Source organism: Alligator mississippiensis, chromosome 3 (assembly GCF_030867095.1).
Source record: "Alligator mississippiensis isolate rAllMis1 chromosome 3, rAllMis1, whole genome shotgun sequence".
NCBI lineage: Eukaryota > Metazoa > Chordata > Crocodylia > Alligatoridae > Alligator > Alligator mississippiensis.
In genome coordinates this window covers 72,564,035-72,582,424 of record NC_081826.1, presented here as the reverse complement: position 1 = coordinate 72,582,424, position 18,390 = coordinate 72,564,035, and the positions used below count along the sequence as shown (strand labels likewise).

Here is an 18,390-nt window from a genome sequence, read left to right as displayed (position 1 = left end):
CATTAACCCAGCAAAGAACTAAATGCTAAAATATACCCCAATACACAATTTACCCACCTTTAAGCTGTGACTTGGAAGAAAACAGCATTATTGTTTAGAGACTTTTATTCAAAATATTTAGTGTAAATATTTAGTTTATGTATTTTGTAGATATGGTATACAATGCACCTAAAACGAAGAAGGATGCCTAATACCTCAATACATTTTTTTTCTCTCCTTTTTGGTATTCCTTTATAAAGGACATCTACATTAACATTTCTAGCACTGCAACATGTCATTGATCAGTAGTTAGAAAACTATACCAGGTTTGGATGGAAAATATAGGAACTTGAAAGTACATCAATGAATATTAATTTATCTCTTAGTCCTTTAAATTAGTCATTTACTCATGATAGATTGACTAGTAATGTTTTGTAATTAGATTGGTAAATAGATTGATTTGGTAATGTTTTCATTCACTGATTTTTCATGGCAGAAGTTCTTTATTCAGTCAGCGTTCATACAGGAACATTACCTGCGTCAGGAACTGATGCAGATATCCTTATCACAATATTTGGAGAGAATGGAGATTCTTGTAAAAGAAAACTCAAGCATTCAAGGTCACAAGCAAGTTTTGAAAGAGGTCAGGTTAGTATGGATTTTTATTATGTATTTCTTTTTGTTGTTTGACTTCTATACCCTGTTTTCTTTTTGCTAGTTCAGTACACGTTTGAGGAAAAAAAACTTACTGTATGGTGAATGTAGAAGCTTTTCATAGTCTGTTCTTTAATACAAAAGCACAGCAAAAAACTTGAATGATAATACTGTGTTGAATCTCTGGAAACTGCAAGTCAGTTGCTATGAACAGATATTTTAGATCAATGTGAAGCAATGTCAATAATACTAAGCAATTTAAAAGCAATGGAACATCACAGAGTATGATTAACCATTAGAAAAAAACCTAATACAGCTAGCTGTAGAGTTGCATGGAACTGTTTTAATTTTCAGTTTTCTGTGAACCTGAAACTGAAGTATCCTGACACTGATACTTCAAAATGTGTTGGTTTCTAGACTTATCTAGATTATGACTCTGTCTACACTAGGGTTGCCTTCACTGCCAGAATTTCTGGTGGCAGACAATAGATGCCCTCATCAAGCCATCATGGCTGCTGAATACCCATCAACTTCTTGAAGCAAACCATGGCTCCACTACAGCAGCTATGTCACCAGAGTGCAAAGTGCATTCTGAGAGGTCACTAACTACTGAGTGAATCACAGCAGTCACTTGACAATGTGCATGTATCTTCATGTATCTGTACCTGGCTGCTAGCAGGCATGGGTGGATCCATGTGATAGACCGGTGAGAAGTGGCTAGTATTTGCTTCAGATTTGGCCAATTCAGGGGACAGTGATTTGAATCACTGTCCCAAATCAATTTGGCCACTGCCAAATCGGCCAAATCAAACAGGTCCCATTCCCTGCCCGCTCTTTCAGCCCCGTCAATGGCTGCCTCACCTGGTCCCAGTGTCCTGGCACTTAAAGAATAAAAAATTTAAAAAACTTTAAAAGCCCTGCACTCCCCTGGCTGCTGCCAGGCAGAGGGGCAATCCCCACTGCCCTCCACTGCCCTGCGCTGCATGGGGAGGGCTCTGCCACGAAACTGCAGAAGCCCCAGTGACTGCTGCAGCAACTGGTGAGTGCGGGGCTTTATTTTTTAAAGAACCAGGACACGGGCTGGGCAGGACAGCCATTGATGGGGCTGGGTGAGTGGGTGGGGGGGGCACTTAGGAGGGCTGGGGCAGCAGGCAGGGGATGCGGCCTGTTGGGGGGTCCCCCCATGGTCCCTTTCCCCTTCCTTCAGCCCCGCCCCCTACTTATCAGCACAGAGCCCGAGTGCAACTCCCTGTGGCAGAGAGTGCGGACTGCCCGAATCTCTGAATCTTTCTCCAAATCTTTTTGGAATCAATTTGGAGCCTACAAATTGGTTTGGACCTTTTTATTGGTCTCCCAATTTGATTTGGAGTCAGAGATTCTGCCGCCGAATCAGACTGAATCTCCTCTGAATTGAATTAGCACTCAAAGCTTTGCATAGCTCTACCATGTGGGGCTAGAGGATGAAGTCAGCCTCCTTTGATTTCTGTTGTACTACCTAGTTGGGAAAGCCACATTTCTATTCAGATAGAGCTGGGGGTGGGGGGGTGGCATCAATCAACTTGTTTCATTATTATCAACTTGACCCCTGCTGGTCTCTTCACTCTGTCAGTATTAACAACCCTTGATCTTCCACTAATCAACCTAGCCCTACAATTATCCTGTCTGTTATCTTCTCCTGGTAAAGTTTCTCTGCTCACCCCCCAGCATGTCTAGTAAAGGTGTGCTGCTAACTAGGGACCTGTACTGGGGAGCTTTCTTCCTTGGGGTTTTGAACCCACAACAAATCAGAGACAAGGAGGGGTTGTGAAGGGCTGAATACATGCTAAGTTATTCAGTAGAAGGCAGGAAGGAAGTTCAAAGGTGAAGCAAAGACAAGCTACTATAATAACTCTTTCCTGAATTAGTTATTCCAGCACATGATTGGGGTTGTGGGAGGCTGAAGTAGCAGTGCAACCAGGTATGGGTGAATGAGAAGGGTTGGTTGCCCTGGGTAGGGGCACTGCAAGCAGCCAAAATGAGTCTTTCTGTGATCCAAAGAGTTTGTTTATTTATGTTGAGGTTGGAGGGCAGTGGCGGCCAGCAATGTATATGTTTGGGGTGATCAGAACAGCAGGGGAGATGTTAATGGGGTGAGAGAGGGATGGCAAAGGTCAGGTGGCTAGGGTGTGATTGTGATGTGTCTGTACAGGTTGGAGTTGATTTATAGAGACAGTGAGCATGTGCAGTAGGACTTAGTGAAGCATCAGGGTGATGGTGGGGTGTGATGGGTTTGAAGCATGAAGGGGTGGCACTGAATATGAGGTTATGTAGGATAACAGGGGATGGGTAACAGGGCATTTGGGATGGCAGGGGCAATGCATAAAAGACAGTGAAGGGCACTTTTCATGGTGAAGTGTCTGGAGGGCCCATGTGAGGAGAGGTATGGAGCAGTTCTATTCATGACCAGGCTGGAGGGGTTACAGCTGTATTCCCCAGCACTGGCTGTCTGCTCCACTCTGGAGCTGGCTGTCATCTACCACCCTTCCCTCCCCCACCCAACTCAGTTATATATATATTTGCTTGGATGTTAACAAAAACCCTAAGTAATATATTTTCTTGGACTTAGAATAATATAGCTCTAGGCTCCTAGCATCTTAGTAAACCTTATAGTTTCATTTCAGCTGGAGAAAAACATATGCTCTGATTGTGCCCCACAACATTGGCAATCACCTTTTTAAAATCCTAGATCCGCCCATGCTTGCCAGATCTAGTAGTCAGCAGAAGCCTTACTGCACTTAGCAGAGAGGGAATAGTTTTGGCCATGTACAGATATTATGTTTCTACTAGAAGAAGTGCCAATCTCCTGGTAGAAAGAGCATACAAACATTTATCCAGTTTCTTCTGAAGGAAAGATGTCCCCTCCAAGGGGAAGATCTTCCTGGTTGACACCTGGAAGTTTTCCTCTCTTAGACAGTTTCTCTTGCAAGAATGAATGCCTGTATGCTACTCCACTCCTCTCCCCATCTGGTCTGCTGCTGCCTACTTCTTCCCCAGACCAGGGACTTACTGGTCTGAGACATGGGCTAGGGGCTTTTCCTTGATATTTCCTCTGTTCTACTCCTGGAAAACCAGGAGCAGAATGGAGAACTGTTCTCCAGACTGCAGGGCCTTGGGCTGTGGAAATCATGGGGAGTTTTTTCCCACCACTCCACATCCCACTCCAGGGAGTGGAAAAAATGGAACAGCTGTTGCTGCTCACCATAGAATTATAGAAAATTAGGGTTGGAAGGGACCTCAGGAGGTCATCTAGTCCAACCCTCTGCTCAAGGCAGGACCATTCACAACTAGATAATTATAACCAAAATTTGTCTAGCCAGGTCTTAAAAACCTCTAAGGATAGAGATTCTACCACCTCTCTGGGAAATGTGTTCCAGTGTTTTACTACCCTCTGGGTGAGAAAATTATTCCTAATATCTAACCTGAACTTCCCTTGCTGAAACTCGAGACCATTGCTCCTTGTTTTGTCATCTGCCACCACTGAGAGCAGTCTAGCTCCATTCTCTTTTGAACCCCACTTCAGGCAGTTGAAGACTGCTTTTAAGTCTCCTCTCAGTCTCCTCTTCTATAGACTAAATAAGCTCAGTTCCCTCAGTCTTTCCTCAAAGTCATGTCCCTCAGCCCCCTCAACATTTTTATCACCTTCCGCTGGACCCTCTGCAATTTGTCCACATCCTTTCTGTAGTGGGGAGGCCCTAAACTGAACACAGTATTCCAGATGTGGCCTCAACAGTGCTGAAGAGAAGGGAATAATCACTTTACTTGACCTGTGGGCAACACTCCTACCGATGCAGCCCAGTATGCCATTAGCCTTCTTGGCAACATGGACGCATGGTTGGCTCATATTCAGCTTATTGTTCACTGTAACCCCCAGGTCCTTTTCTGCAGAGCTACTGCCCAGCCAGTCAGCCCTCAGCCTGTGGTAGTGCATGGGATTGTTCCATCCTAAGTGCAGGACTTTGCACTTGTCCTTGTTGAACCTAATAAGATTTATTTGGCCCAATTCTCCAATTTGTCTTTGTCACTCTGAATCCTAGCCCTACCCTCCAGCATATCTACTGCTCCTCACAGCTTGGTGTCATCTGTAAACTTACTGAGGGGTGCAGTCTATGCCATCTTCCAGGTCGTTGATGAAGACACTGAACAAAACCAGCCCTAGGACTGACCCTGGGGGCTCTCTACTTGATACTGGCTACCAGCTAGACATCAAACCATTGATTACTACCCTCTGAGCCTGATGCTTCAGCCAGTTTTCTATCCACCTTATAGTCCATTCATCCCATCCATACTTCCTTAGCTTTCTGGTGAGAATGTGTGGAGGAGCATATGAACCGCTTTGCTAAAATCAAAGTATATCACATCCACTGGTCTCCCCACATCCATAGAGCCTAGTCATCTCATCATAGAAGGTGATCAGGCAATCAGGCATGACTTGCTCCTCATGAATTCATGATGACTGTTCTTAATCACCTTCTTCTCCTCCAAGTGCTTAGAAATGGATTCCCTGAGGATCTGCCCCATGATTTTTCCAGGGACTGAGGTGAGGCTGACTGGTCTGTAGTTCCCTGGATACTCCTTTTTCCCTTTCTTAAATATGGGCAGTATGTTTGGTCTTCTCCAATCATCTGGGACTATGAGTTTTCAAAGATGATGACCAATGGCTCTGCAATCTCATTGGCTAACTCCCACAGCACCCTTGGGCCCATCCCATCTAGCCCCCTGGACTTGCATATGTCCAACTTTTCTAAGAAGTCCTTAACCTGTTCTTTTGCCACTGTTGGCTGCTCACCTCCTCCCCAGACTGTGCTGGCCGGTGCAGTAGTCTGGGAGCTGACCTTGCCTGTTGAGATTGAAGCAAAAAAGGCATTGAGCACTTCAGCCTTTTCCACATACTCTGCCACAAAGCTTCCTCCCTCATTCAGTTAGGGACCCACACTTTCCCTGATCCTTCTCTTGCTACTAACATACTTGTCAAAACCCTTGTTACCCTTCGGGTCCCTTGCTAGCTGCAACTCCAATTGTTCTTTGGCCTTCCTGACTTCATCCCTGAATGTCTAAGCAATGCTCTTATACTCCTCCCTATTTATTTGTCCAAGTTTCCACTTCTGATAAGCTTCCTTTTTGTGTCTTAGTTTACTGAAGAGTTCCCTGCTAAGCCAAGCTGGTCTTCTGCCACACTTGCTAGTCTTCTTCCACATCGGCATGGTTTGTTCCTGCACTCTCAATAAAGCTTCTTTAAAGCCTTATAGCCAGGTGTCCTGTTCTCTCCCTGAGACTGGCTTCCCAAGGGATTCTGCCCATGAGTTCCCTGACTGAGTCAAAGTCTGCTTTTCTGAAGTCCAGGGTCCTTACTCTCCTGCTCTCCACCATTCCTTTCCTCAGGATCCTGCACTCAATTATCTCGTGGTCTCTGCTGCCCAAGTCACCATCCACTACTACATTCCCCATCAATTCTTCCCTGTTTGTGAGCAGCATGTCAAGAAGACCATGGCTCCTAATTGGCCGCTCCAGCACTTGCACCAGGAAGTTGTCCCCAACACCCTCCAAAAGCTTCCTGGATTGCCTGAGCACTGCTCTATTGCCCTTTCTGTAGATGTGGGTGATTGAAGTCCCCCATGAGAACCAGGGCTTGTGATTGGAAAACTCCTACAAGCTGTTTGAAGAAGGCCTCATGAACTACTTCCTGCTGGTCTTGTGATTTATAGCAGACACCTACCACATTACCTGTGTTGTTCTCCCCTCTAACCTTAACACAGGAACTTTCAACAGGCCTATCTCTCCAGTGTCAAACTGGGGCTCTGAGCAATCACATGGCTCTTTTACATAGAGCATAACTCCTCATCCTCTTCTTCCTTGCCTGTCCTCGCTGTGCAGCCAGGTATTGATTTGCAGGATGCGCCTGTTCCTGCCCAGGCCCTTTCTCTTGACCGGAAAAAGAGAGCATGACCTGAACTCCAGACCCCTTCATGCTTGCACCCAGAGCCTTGTAATCACTTTTGATCTGCTCAGGATCTTTCCTGGAAGTATCATTGGTGCACTGTTGCAAAGCACTGAGGTGCCCTGTTCCTAAAGAGGGGAAAATGCTAGGGAGGGCCCTAGCAGTGAATAAGGAGCCCAGCTGTTGGTTGCCAGGGCAACCAGAGGAGGTCAGCTGACCAGAAGGGGCAGGGCCTGGCTCCCTTATAAACCCTAGGGGCTGGGGCCAGAGGCAGTTCTCTGCCAGCAGCCAAGGAGGAAGGAGCTCTCTCTTATGGAAGAGAGAAAAAGCCTGACTGGAGGTACAGCATCTGACACAGCTGAGGGATGGAGTATTCCCTAGTAGGCTGGACTGTTGTTATGGCTGGGCAGCTTCTGTTTATGTTATAGCCAAGGGGCTTACATTTGTGTTGCTGTTTGTCACTGGTGGTTTGGGTGAGGCTACTAGGGGTTGGAGGAGGCCTCATAGGGGACCCACAGCTGTGTGGGGACCCCAGCACCAGTGAGGGTGCAGCAGTCGGGGTGCACTGACCCCAACCCCAGAGAAGGGGGCGGCGTTACTGGGAAGCCCCAGAGAAGGGGGTGGCATTACTGAGAAGCCCCTGAGATGGGGCAGTGTTGTTGAGAAGCCCCAGAGAGAGGGCGGCATTGTTGAGAAGCCCCAGAGAGGGGGCAGCGTTACGGAGAAGGCCCAGAGAAGAGGGCACATAGTGACATAGGGTTGGGGAGAGCCCTAGCGCTAGAGAGGGTGCAGATCAAAAGAGGTAGGGCCCAGAGAGGACAAAGGGGCCAGATTATAATAAGGCTAGGACATGACATAACGTCTATTCCATCAGCAAGGCATGGGCTGCGGTGTAGGGGAGGAAACGGAGCCGCAGATAGCGCCCCCTGGCATCGGGGCAGTAAAAGGGCAGCCTCCCGCTAATTAACATCAGGCATGGCAGGTGAGAAGGTGGGCAGTTGCCCCAGGAACAGGTGTGCAAGCCACATTTATATCGGCCTCAAGCAGATACTTGTTGCATGCACACATGGATGAGCAGCATGGGGTAGTAGTCAAAAGACTGGATGAGTCTCAGTAATCCCTCCGTGACATCTCAGGTCCAGGCTCTGGGCAAGCAGAAGACTTCCTAGACAACTGGCCAGGTTGGCAGATGTCTCCCTCCATCACCCACAGAAGGGAGTCTCCAACCACCACCACCCGTCACTTCTTCTTGGTGGTGGTGGTTGTCTCGATTCTTCCCACCTTGGTGAGGCCTATCCTGTCCTTCTCCAGCAATGGAATGTGCTCCTCCCTGTCTGTTGTCAGGGCTGCATATCTGTTCTCCAGCCAAACTTCTGCAGGTAGAGGTGAAGATTTCTGCTTGCTGCCTGAGGTCACAAGCTCCCAGTTTCCAGCCTCCTGGGAGTCCATGTCCTCTCTCTTTTCTAGCACTGCCCCTGACAGTTCTTCCTCCACAGTCCTGGAGATCTCCTCCAACATCAAACTGATGAACTCCTCATGGGGGAGGATGCTTCAGAGCCTCACCACCTCCTCCTGTAACTTCCTTGCTTGTTCCCTGAGAGATACCATCAAAAGGCACCACTCTCACAGCAGGCACCCCCCAACCTGACTGTCACTGGAAGGAACCTTCAAGCCACAGTCCCCACAGTGCCAAACCTAGACCTGGGTTGAAGCCTCAGTGATGAGTGGTCCTGCCTGGACAGAAACCATACAAGTACAAGCAGAGGAAGTGGTGGTCACAGTGGATCTAGCCATGGTTGCCCAGGAACACCTGTCCTGTCCACCAACCAGTGTTTCAAGTGAGAGGGTGTTCAGCATTGCTGGTGATGTAGTGACACCCCACCGCACCTCCTTGGATCCTGGTTTGGTGGAGCAGCTGGTGTTTCTTAAGGTGAACCTCCTGCTGCTGAGGTACCTCAAGCTCCAGGTGTAGACACCCTCCTCACTCTGTCCACACCTGTTTTCTTTTGGTTCTGGTTTCCAAACCATTTAATGCCCCACTTTCAGAGCTGGAGGTGGCACTCACTGCATCATCAGCCAGTAGGGGAAGAACATGTCCCTGCTGAGCTCCTGTGCCAGGACAAACTTGGAGGTATGGACAGGGGCTGTGGGGAGGAAGGAGACCCCAAGACCTGGGCATGACCACTAAAACTGCACCCTGCCAGGGTTGGGAGACTTGGTGGGACTGCAAGTGGTGCAGCAGCCCCAGGAAATGCCAGGATCAAGGATCTCCCTGGTGAAAGGCAAGCAGGAGGTGCCATAACCTCCAGCTGCCACACACATGCACAATCCTGGCTGTGGAAAGCCCAGATCCATCACATCTTTGACAGGTCTGAGGCTTGCTGGTTGCAGTGGAGTTGTGAGGCTCCAGGTGAGCTCAGCTTAGCTGCCTGGGATGCCAGCTTTCAGGTTGAAAAACCCTTCATCAGGCTGAGGAAGCACCTGCAGTTGGTGTGTGTGCTGTTCCTGGATGGAAGGAATGGTAAAGAAGCCAGAAGCTGGCATGCAAAGCAGACAAGAAAGCCAATCAGTGAAAATGGAAATGGAGGCATCAGGGGGTGTGGGACAGGCTGGGGGAGGGGGTAGGGAAGGAGGATGTAGCAGGTAAAAATGGAGAGGTACCTGGGGAGTCAGATGTCTGTCAGGTTGTAGTGTGTCAGAATTCCAATGTCTATGCTGAGTCCGTGAGTTTCTGTACCTAGGAGGTTGGTGATGAAGTGCAGTTCATAGGTTCATCTGTGGCAGACTGGAGGCAGCAACAAGAGCAGCACCAGCACGTGGGTGGGTGGGGCCACTGGGAAAGAAGCCTAAAGCCCTTGGAAGAGTTACCTTTAAGGTGCTATGCTCCTGCTCGGAGACCAAGTAGTGCTATTGTGCTCCATGGACACTTCAGCAATGAGACCAACATGTTTTCCAGCCACAGAGCTTCAGGCAGCTCTGTGCTTTTACAGAGATGATTTTGTGGAGCTGTTTTTGCTTTGTGATTTATGGATGGCACAGTTTTCATACTGAATTTATAGACAGGCATTTTTATCCTGGTTATTTATGGAGCATCTGTAAATTTATGGACACTTGGCAACCATGGTCACAAATGGTACAGACTAGGGGTGTGTGAAGTGGGCCCTATTCAATTCAGATTTGGATTTGGCCTGAATCAGGGACAGTGATTTGATTCATTGATTCAGATCGCTGTCCCTGATTCGATTTGGCCGAATCCGAATCTGAAGATTTGATGCTGATTCAGAGAATCAGCGATTCAGACATAGACACAGCTTTAAATGTTTTTTCTACATACCTCAAGGTATCAGCATGGCTCATGAATGCTGCAATGCTGGGGTGGATAGAGCATCCCACAGGAGCACAGGTTTGGAGTGGGGGGTGGTCGACGTGCTTGGCGGCGAACTTCCGGTCCACTTTCGGAAGTACTTCTGGTCCACTTCCAGGTCTGTCAGGGAGCATGCCCTCCCTCCCTCATGCCTCCCTGGCTCAGCAATTGGCCTTGGAGGGACCCTGGGTGCCCCCTCAGACCCAGGAGGCACCACTCACTGAGCTGGAGGTTGCAGGGGACCCCCCCAGTGCGCTCCCCGGTGGACCTAGAAGTGGACCTGAAGTGCTTCTGGTCCACTTTTGGGTCTGCTGCCGAGCATTCTGGGAAGCCCCCTGCGCTTCTGTGGGATAGTCCATGTGCCCCAGTATCACAGCATTCACAAGCTGCCTGCTACCTAGAGGTATGTAGAAAAAATATTTAAAGCTGTGTCTATGTCCAAATCTCCTAATCTTTCCAAACCTCTCCAAATTATTTTGGAGGGTTTTGATTTGATTCAGAGAGATTAAAGGGTCCTCTGATTTGATTCGGATTTGGAGATTTGGCCATCAGATCATGCCGAATCTCCACCAAATTGAATCGGGGACTGAAGCTTCACACAGCCCTAGTACAGACATCCTCTGTGTGTGTGGCATATGCCAGATCAGGGGGGAGATGGGCAGCACAGCAGAAGGTACAGCAGGAAGCAGAAGGCAAAGCAGGAAATCAGGAAGGGAGCACAGAAATGTAAACAGGAAGTAGAGTAGGAAATCAGGCAGGGAGCACAAGTATGAAACAGAAAGCAGAGCAGCAGATAAGGGATAAGAGGAGAATTTGTGTCATGCCTGCTGAAAAAGTTGACCCCCACCCTTTAGGTCAAAGCAAAACGGCAAAGTTCTGAATACTGTAAAGGTGGCAGCAGGTGTCACCTTTTTTTGCTTTTGTGCCACCCTAAAATCTTTCATGGTGGCACAAAGACCAAGCAAACACATATACATACCCCTTGTTGTACCACAAATGCCCCAAATTTGTGGCTGTGACAAAGTAGTTTCAATTTGTACTGCTATATAGCACAACACCTCCGTTTATTTTATAGTGTGAGATGCTGGCAGTTTGGAGCTGCTTGTGCTCTCAAGCCACCCCATGCAGATGCTCCAGTGGCTTTAAGGGGCCATTTTTGAACACCCCAGGAATTCCCAGACAGGATCAGGCTCCTGAAACCTTGGGAACATCTACGTGGGTTTCCCTGCTTATAGAGATGCACCCACAGGATCTTCAGGGCACATCTCCATACATGGAGAAACTTTGAATTTCTCCAGTTATAGAGATATGCTTTAGAGATCATAAGGGTAAGACTCTGAGTAGAGAACATTGGGCAGGCACTCTTAGGGCTTAAGGGGGTCAATCTTGCATGGGAATTCCCAGGGTACCCAGGACTAAACCCTTAAAACCATGGATGAACAGGTCACCCATTGTCCTTCAGTCTCAATGGGTAAGGCGATGGGCAACATGTGTTTCACCCAATGAAGTGGATCGTCTGTGTTAACACATCCTGGAAAGCCGATCCACTTAATTTGGCAGTGCATATTTCTAGCCCAAGACTGCTAAGGAGTAGAAGAGAAGTGGCACCGCTATAGGGCAAGCTACTTAGCCTAGGCACTGTGCTGCATGTGAACTGTATTATTGTCCAACAGCACAAAATAAGGCATTTTAAATATAATACCTGTTTTAGATGAGGTTATGAATACCCTTCCTGCAACAGGGGCTGGACTAGATCACCTCCTGAGGTGCCTTCCAATCCTAACTTTCTATGATTCTATGTTTCTAACAGACTCCTAACCTCTGGTCTCTGTCTCTGACTTCTTACTAAGAAAAACAATACTACTGACTTCATATTACTTTCATCACCCAGTTTGACATTTTAATTTCAGATCTTTTTTCCAACCCACATCGCAGATACCATTATACCCCTCACTACTCCCTCCATTTGTCTCTAGAACAATCTGTCTTTTTGCTATCAAACTTCTAGGATTCAGCTTTCATTCTGATCTTTAATATAAGCTTTTTTACAAAGCTCTTTAATAATACAGTTTAGACTATTAAATAATGGGGGATGGAGGAGAGAATAAGGTATAGGAAAGGGGGTAAACAAAGAAGTTTTTTTTAGTTCTGTTGTATAAGATGGAGAATCAGTGAAGTAGTAAGGCTGTTCTCTATTACATTTGGCTCCCCACATTGCCTACCCCTAAGGCAGCTATTATATGTTTCCAAAGAGCAGTTCAGGATATGGACATCCATATTTGTAGCACTACAAACATCCTTATAGCACTAGAAATAGTGAGCATTCAGATATTCATACCATTTCCAGGGTCACAAAAATGGCAGATCCTCTCCAAAAATGTTCCTCTTCCAAAGAGAAAATTCAGTAGTGCTGTGGTTTGTAATTGTCCACTTTGCATGTGGTACTACATGTAGCTCTACGGGGGTAATCTTTGGGTTCCCAGTATCTCATAGTCCTCTCTTCATCCCTGCCTCCAAGGGGAAGGGAGAGAAAGCAGCTGGTTCTGACAGCCTGCAAAACTGCAATTAGCTTCTGGGTAACGCTCTCTGCTCAGGAGCAGTGGATGGAGGGAGCGGGTGGTTTGGCCTGGCATTGTTCCTTCTGCCTAGGGCAGGGATTAGCCATGGTGGGGCAGAGAAGAATGCTCCTGGAGTGCAGGTTTCTCTCTCTCTCTCTCACTCACACACACACACACACACACACACACACACAGCGTACGTGTGTGTGTGTGTGTGTGTATGTGTGTGTGGTTTCCTCCTGACTATGGCACCCTGGGAGACTGACCATGTTGCTCACCCCTAAGGCTGGCTCTGCTGCCACAGCTGCTTCACTGGTTGGAGAGCATCTCTGAGGTCACTTTGTACCACTCCATCGAGGGGGTTGTACACATGTGCATATTCTCACAGATTATTTTTGTAATGCTAAAAATTGCCTCAGCTTTCTACATAGACACCATTGGAAATTGGGCACTTCCAAAGGGAATTTCAGAAGAGCCCATAGGAGTCCAGAGCTAGCTAATAGAAAACTTTAAGCATAGGACTGTGTGCTATTTTCTTCCCTATGAAGCTTAGGTGCCAGATGTGGAGCTGCACATTGGACATTACATAGTATCTTGAGTATCTAATAGCTCTTCTAAAGGTAGATGCTGTCAGGGTGATCATGGTGTTCACCTTTTGCATAATAGCTTGGTGACACTTCTAGGAAGTGTGAGACTTATATATAAGGCATACCTCAATCTGTACAAGTTCAGCCCACATCTCCCTCTTCCCAGGAGAGTGCTCTGACCAACAGGCCATACAGTATGGTAAGCGGGGACCTTTTCCATCCATCCTGTTGAAGAAGCTGGGTCAATGCACAGCCAAAAATACAAGTGATCTGGAGTTCAAGAGAGTAAGCGCATGAGAAGGAGCCTGACTGTAGCCTAGTGGTTGGGGCTCTTAGCTGGGAAGGGAAGAGTGTTGGATTCTATTACCTGTTCCCACTGTTTTTTCTTGTTTTTAACTAATGACAGTATAATGAAAAGTATACTAATAATTCTCATTCCAGCAGGGGACCTTTCCCCTTTACCCGAACTACAGTGGATTTTGTTTTCAGTTTTGGGGTCCTTCCTGATGACCAAGATGAGTTTTGTTACAAATAGCAGGGATGAGGTAGAATCAAGGGAGCAGTACTTACAGAATAGATATTATAGGAAATAATAAATATATTTGCAGACAGGAATTATAGGAAGAAAAGGAAAGTTCAGGGGAAAATTTGAGAGCACTTGAAAGAAATAGAAAATCTAAAATAAAGAGAATGGTACTAAGGAGACTGAACTGGGTTTTTGAGAAAACCTCTTATCTAAGGGATTATTCTATCTGAAATATTTTGCTAAAGGAAGAGGAAATAAGACAGTTTAGTTTGGTCAAGAGATATTAAACAAGGATGTGTCATCACAATTGTTGAAAAATATGTATTATAACCTTTATTTTAGAATTGGGAAAAACAAAAACAACTGGTGAAATTACTTGTCCAAGGTCACCAAGCAGACCTGATGCCCCTTAAAATTGTTTTCTTTTAATGTAAGTTGCCCTTGGCCTTTGTTGGGAAGGGCAGCATATATGTTAGAAAAGGCTCATAACTGAAAAATAGGAGTTTGATAGCAGGTAGTAGCACAATCAGGAGTGACTGGATATAGGCCAGTTGTGGAGGTTGAAGTGTTGTACCTTTACACAGTTGAAGCTGTAACAGGTTCACAGGCTGTTGTGGTTCAAGAAGAATTCCAAGGCAGAGGGGAGGAAGATTTGTCAGAAAAAATGAAGATTATTAAAAACCTAGAGGAAACTGACTTCATGCTGTAGTAGGTTAAAACAGTCAAGTGGGTGAGGTATGTGAAGCAGTATAGTAAAGATTGGAAAGTGACTTAGTAAAGACAATAAAGTGACTTATTTGGGGACTAAGGAGCTTAGGTGGGCAGAGGGGAGTTGATGCTCTAACTCAGGGATCAGTAAATGATCCAGTGGTGAGATGGAATGACTCAGCTTAGATTTAAGATGGGCTGGTGCTAGGACCTAGCTGCCATCACTTCCTTCTGCTACCCAGTCATGGCACAGCATGGGCTCAGTCACCAGACCACAGTGCAGTACAGTGTAACACAGCATGGGCAACTACCTCCTCCACCCCCACACTGCCAAATCCTACTGACATCCTGCTCTGTAGACTAGATCCATGGGCTCCATGGATCATAGATTGCCATCCCCTGCTGTAACTAAAGGATATGGACGTCCTTTTAGACATCTTGGATTTATGTCAGCTCCCCTCCACTGTTTTTTGTGATATTGGGTTCTGTCCATGCTAACTAGGAGAGATCTGTGTATGCAAATGATTGCTGGATGAACTTCTATTTATCCAAAGGTTGTAAAAGTTTAGAATAAACTTTCAATTAGTAACATCCCCACCGCAGGTGACTGAGGAAATCAGGACAGTTACTTCCTTATGTATTTATTTTAAGGTCCAAAGGGCTATGGTCAAGCAAAGGATTTACTAGGGAGTGGGCAGTAGCAAAGTTCTCAAGATACAACAGAAAAAGAGATTAATAAGAATGTCTGTAAAGTGAGGAGCAAGGCCAGAGTGACAGGGCAAATCAATGGAAGATGAAAAGGATGAGGAGAAATAGTTTTCTTCAGAGACCGAATTATATCAGAAATAGCAGACATGGGAAGGGGAGGTGAGGAAGGAGAAATAAACAAACTCTGGAAGGAAATAAAGAAGTGGACTCATCTCCCTTTGCTGAGAAAAGACTGGAATATGAAGGGGAAGGTAGGTGAGGGGGGAAAAAAAACTGGTTTGAAGGATGCAGCAAGGTTTGCTTATATCTTTTAGAAAGAAGACCAAGGAACAGGGTTTTTTGCACAACACAAAGGAATTAAATGAGCTACCAGTAATACATTTCTATCATAACAGCCTGATAAAATAATTAAAATCAATTTAATTAAACTGCAGAAAGTGAAGCTGGTTTATATTTATTTAAGTAATTAACTTTCTGGCTAACATTTCACTGGTTACATTGGTTAAATGAGTGGGAAATTATAATTTTGCCTAGCTAAAGCTGGATCTAAATCAGGCAAGCCAATTTAAATAAAATCATTTTGGTTTTCATCAATTACACTTCCAATGAAGTGCATAAATGCAAAGCTGAATGTCTTTACACTGAAAAAACTAAAATAACAAAAAAGAAGTATAATGACATAAGACAAAAGTACATTCTTGCTAGTGCTGAGAAAGTAGGTAATTTATTGCATTATGAGGAGAATTCTTTGATAACAATGGGTGATTGTGACCACTGTTGTCTACTGACTATCAATTATTGTCATGAAGAATGAAACTGATGATAGGTCTCCAAATGAAAAGAGGTGGCAATGAAGGAACATGAATATTACCAGTGCAGGCTAGATTCTGTAAGTTAAGGGTCACATAGATTGACAAGAAGATTAGATTAATCTTGAAACTGCAAAGAATACAAATAAAATTCTAGGCACTGCTCCTAAAGTTATTCACAACATGTTCTTCTCAGCTAACTCCTATTTTGGGCCTCTTTTATGCATTATACTAAAGGCTGTGATTTGCCATGGTAACTGTTTGGGGAAGATCATGGATAAGTGAAGGTAAAAATGTCAGAAGTTCTGAAGCTGTGATAGGAATAACAACTCTGATGTTTCCTCTTTCTGAGCAAATTTATAGGGAGTAATCCTATGCATGAAGGAGGATGGACTAGGGATGACATAATTTAATAAATAAATTCATCTCCACTTCTGATGCTTTCTGGTCTTCATGTTTTATCCTGCCTGATGACATAGTCATTGGCAACAAGTAAAATTACACCGCCTGTTTCTACTATCCATCTGGTCGTCTTAATGTCACCCACACATAGGCCCATATATCCACCCACCTGCTCATATTTTCTTTCACATAGAACACATTCATTCTCTCACTCATGTAATTTATTCATCCCAACATGCACTTGTGCAATTGCTGTTCACTTTTTGTTTACTGGTCGCTGTAGCAATATTTAAACAGATGTCTATGTACATTTAAAGAGCACATCACTTCTCACTCGCATGCATGCACAGTCTTCGTTCTAATTTCTTCTGTCAGTATCGTCCTCTGTTTGCATAGTTTGTTGGTATTTCTATTTGGTGGCTTTGTAATATGATGTCTCCTCCCATCTGTGAAATAAGACAAATTAAGTTCTAAAAAAGTTTTAAAACATTTTAAGAATAAAAGCCCCCTATATAATCCGAAGTCCCATTTAATAGATGCTTTCTGGTATTGATCTATACCATTCCTTCTTCCTCCATAGAGTTCTAGTTGGATTATGGTGAAAGTGTTGATGAGTTGGGCTTTCAACAGTGAGGGCCCTCTGCAAGTGAATTAATGCTTCATTCTTTTGCTCCATTCAAACGAGGAGTCATTCAGATGGAGGAGCCAATGGCAGATTCTCTATTTCTCATCAGTAGGAGGATGGACTTGCTAGCTAGAAATTGAGAAAATGTGCAGATTCAAGTGTCCAAATATTTCCTGAATAGTGAGATCTCCAAACATAAATATTCACTTATGTCTATCAGTAGATCCATCCTTTGAGGAAACTAATCTATTTTGTCTAACAATCTTTGTTTGTATATGTCTATACAGATACATAATTAATAATTATTGACATCAGTTATGTGTCAGTCATTGAAATTTTATCCCGCTTAGATTAATACCTTTATCATGAAAGCAGTAGACTTTGGAATGTTAAGGAAAATGCTTGTTGAGCACAGTCATGTGGGTTACGGAGCTGGATGGTATCTGGACCAAATCACCATCCAGGCATCAGGCGAAAACAACATCCAGTACGTCTTCTCATGCCAAGAATGGTTAGACAGCGGAGTTGGTGACAGACAGATTCAACGAGAGCTGAGACTTCTTGGAATAGTCAAGAAGGAGCAGTTAAAAGGAAGTATTCGGGGTGAGCTGCCAAAATCCTTTCATACTTCTTTTTTTTGTTGTATATTATGTTTATTTTCCCAAGACAAGTCCATTGAAACTAAAAATACAGTAGGAGAATAGTACAACTTTGTTCTGTGTAGCATCTGTTATACAAGTGTCGTCTTAAGCATTTTCAAGGATGAAAATACAGTTATAAAGTTAGGAGGAAAAACACCAGTAATCATACAAAAAGAGAGATGAAGAAATATAGACAATGCAGAAAGTAGGCTTTTAGATGAGGTATGAAAATATTGTTAATGAGGCAGAAAGAAAGTAGGTTGTTCCATATGGTTGTAACTGCGGAGCAGAAGGCTTTTGCAATACCGATGAGAACACATAAAGAGACACAAAAATCTCTCTTTTAGAACAATGAGATTTTCCCATATGCTCACATGTTTGTCAATGGCTTTTGCCATTATTCACATTGTGTTTTCTTTTAAATGATACACCTGCAGTGACAGTTCTCACAAGTACTTTGGTTAGGGTTGACTGGAAACCATAATTCTGTTCAAAATGTGAAATGTGAAAACTAAACTTCAGAATGAGTTTAGACCATGAAAAGAATTAAGTATTTAATCCTTTGTCACTATACCAAATTGTGGAATCTCTTTCACTGGAGATTTTCAGGAAGAGGCTGAATAAGGCTTCTGTCTGGGATTATTTAAGAATAATGAATCCTGCATCTGTGCTGAGGATGACTCCTGAAATCCCTTGTCAAACCTGTGAATGACTCTACGGATATCATATCTGCCCCCATCCCTTAAATACTTCTGAAAGGGAATAAAATATTACTCTAGGTCTGCTTATGGCACCTAAACCAGAAATGTCAGACCACACTGCAGGCTAAGACCTAACCAATCTGAACATTAGGAA

At 44.8% G+C, this 18,390-nt stretch overlaps 1 protein-coding gene across 1 annotated transcript in view; it reads left to right on the top strand.

Moving 5' to 3' along the window:
- The window catches only part of RP1 (RP1 axonemal microtubule associated), a 354,720-nt gene that overhangs the window by 283,030 nt on the left and 53,300 nt on the right, over positions 1-18,390 (top strand). The window contains exons 45-46 of the mRNA XM_059724092.1: positions 476-627; positions 17,245-17,497. Coding sequence (XP_059580075.1) covers positions 476-627; positions 17,245-17,497 — 405 coding nt within the window. The remainder of the gene's footprint in view (positions 1-475; positions 628-17,244; positions 17,498-18,390) is intronic.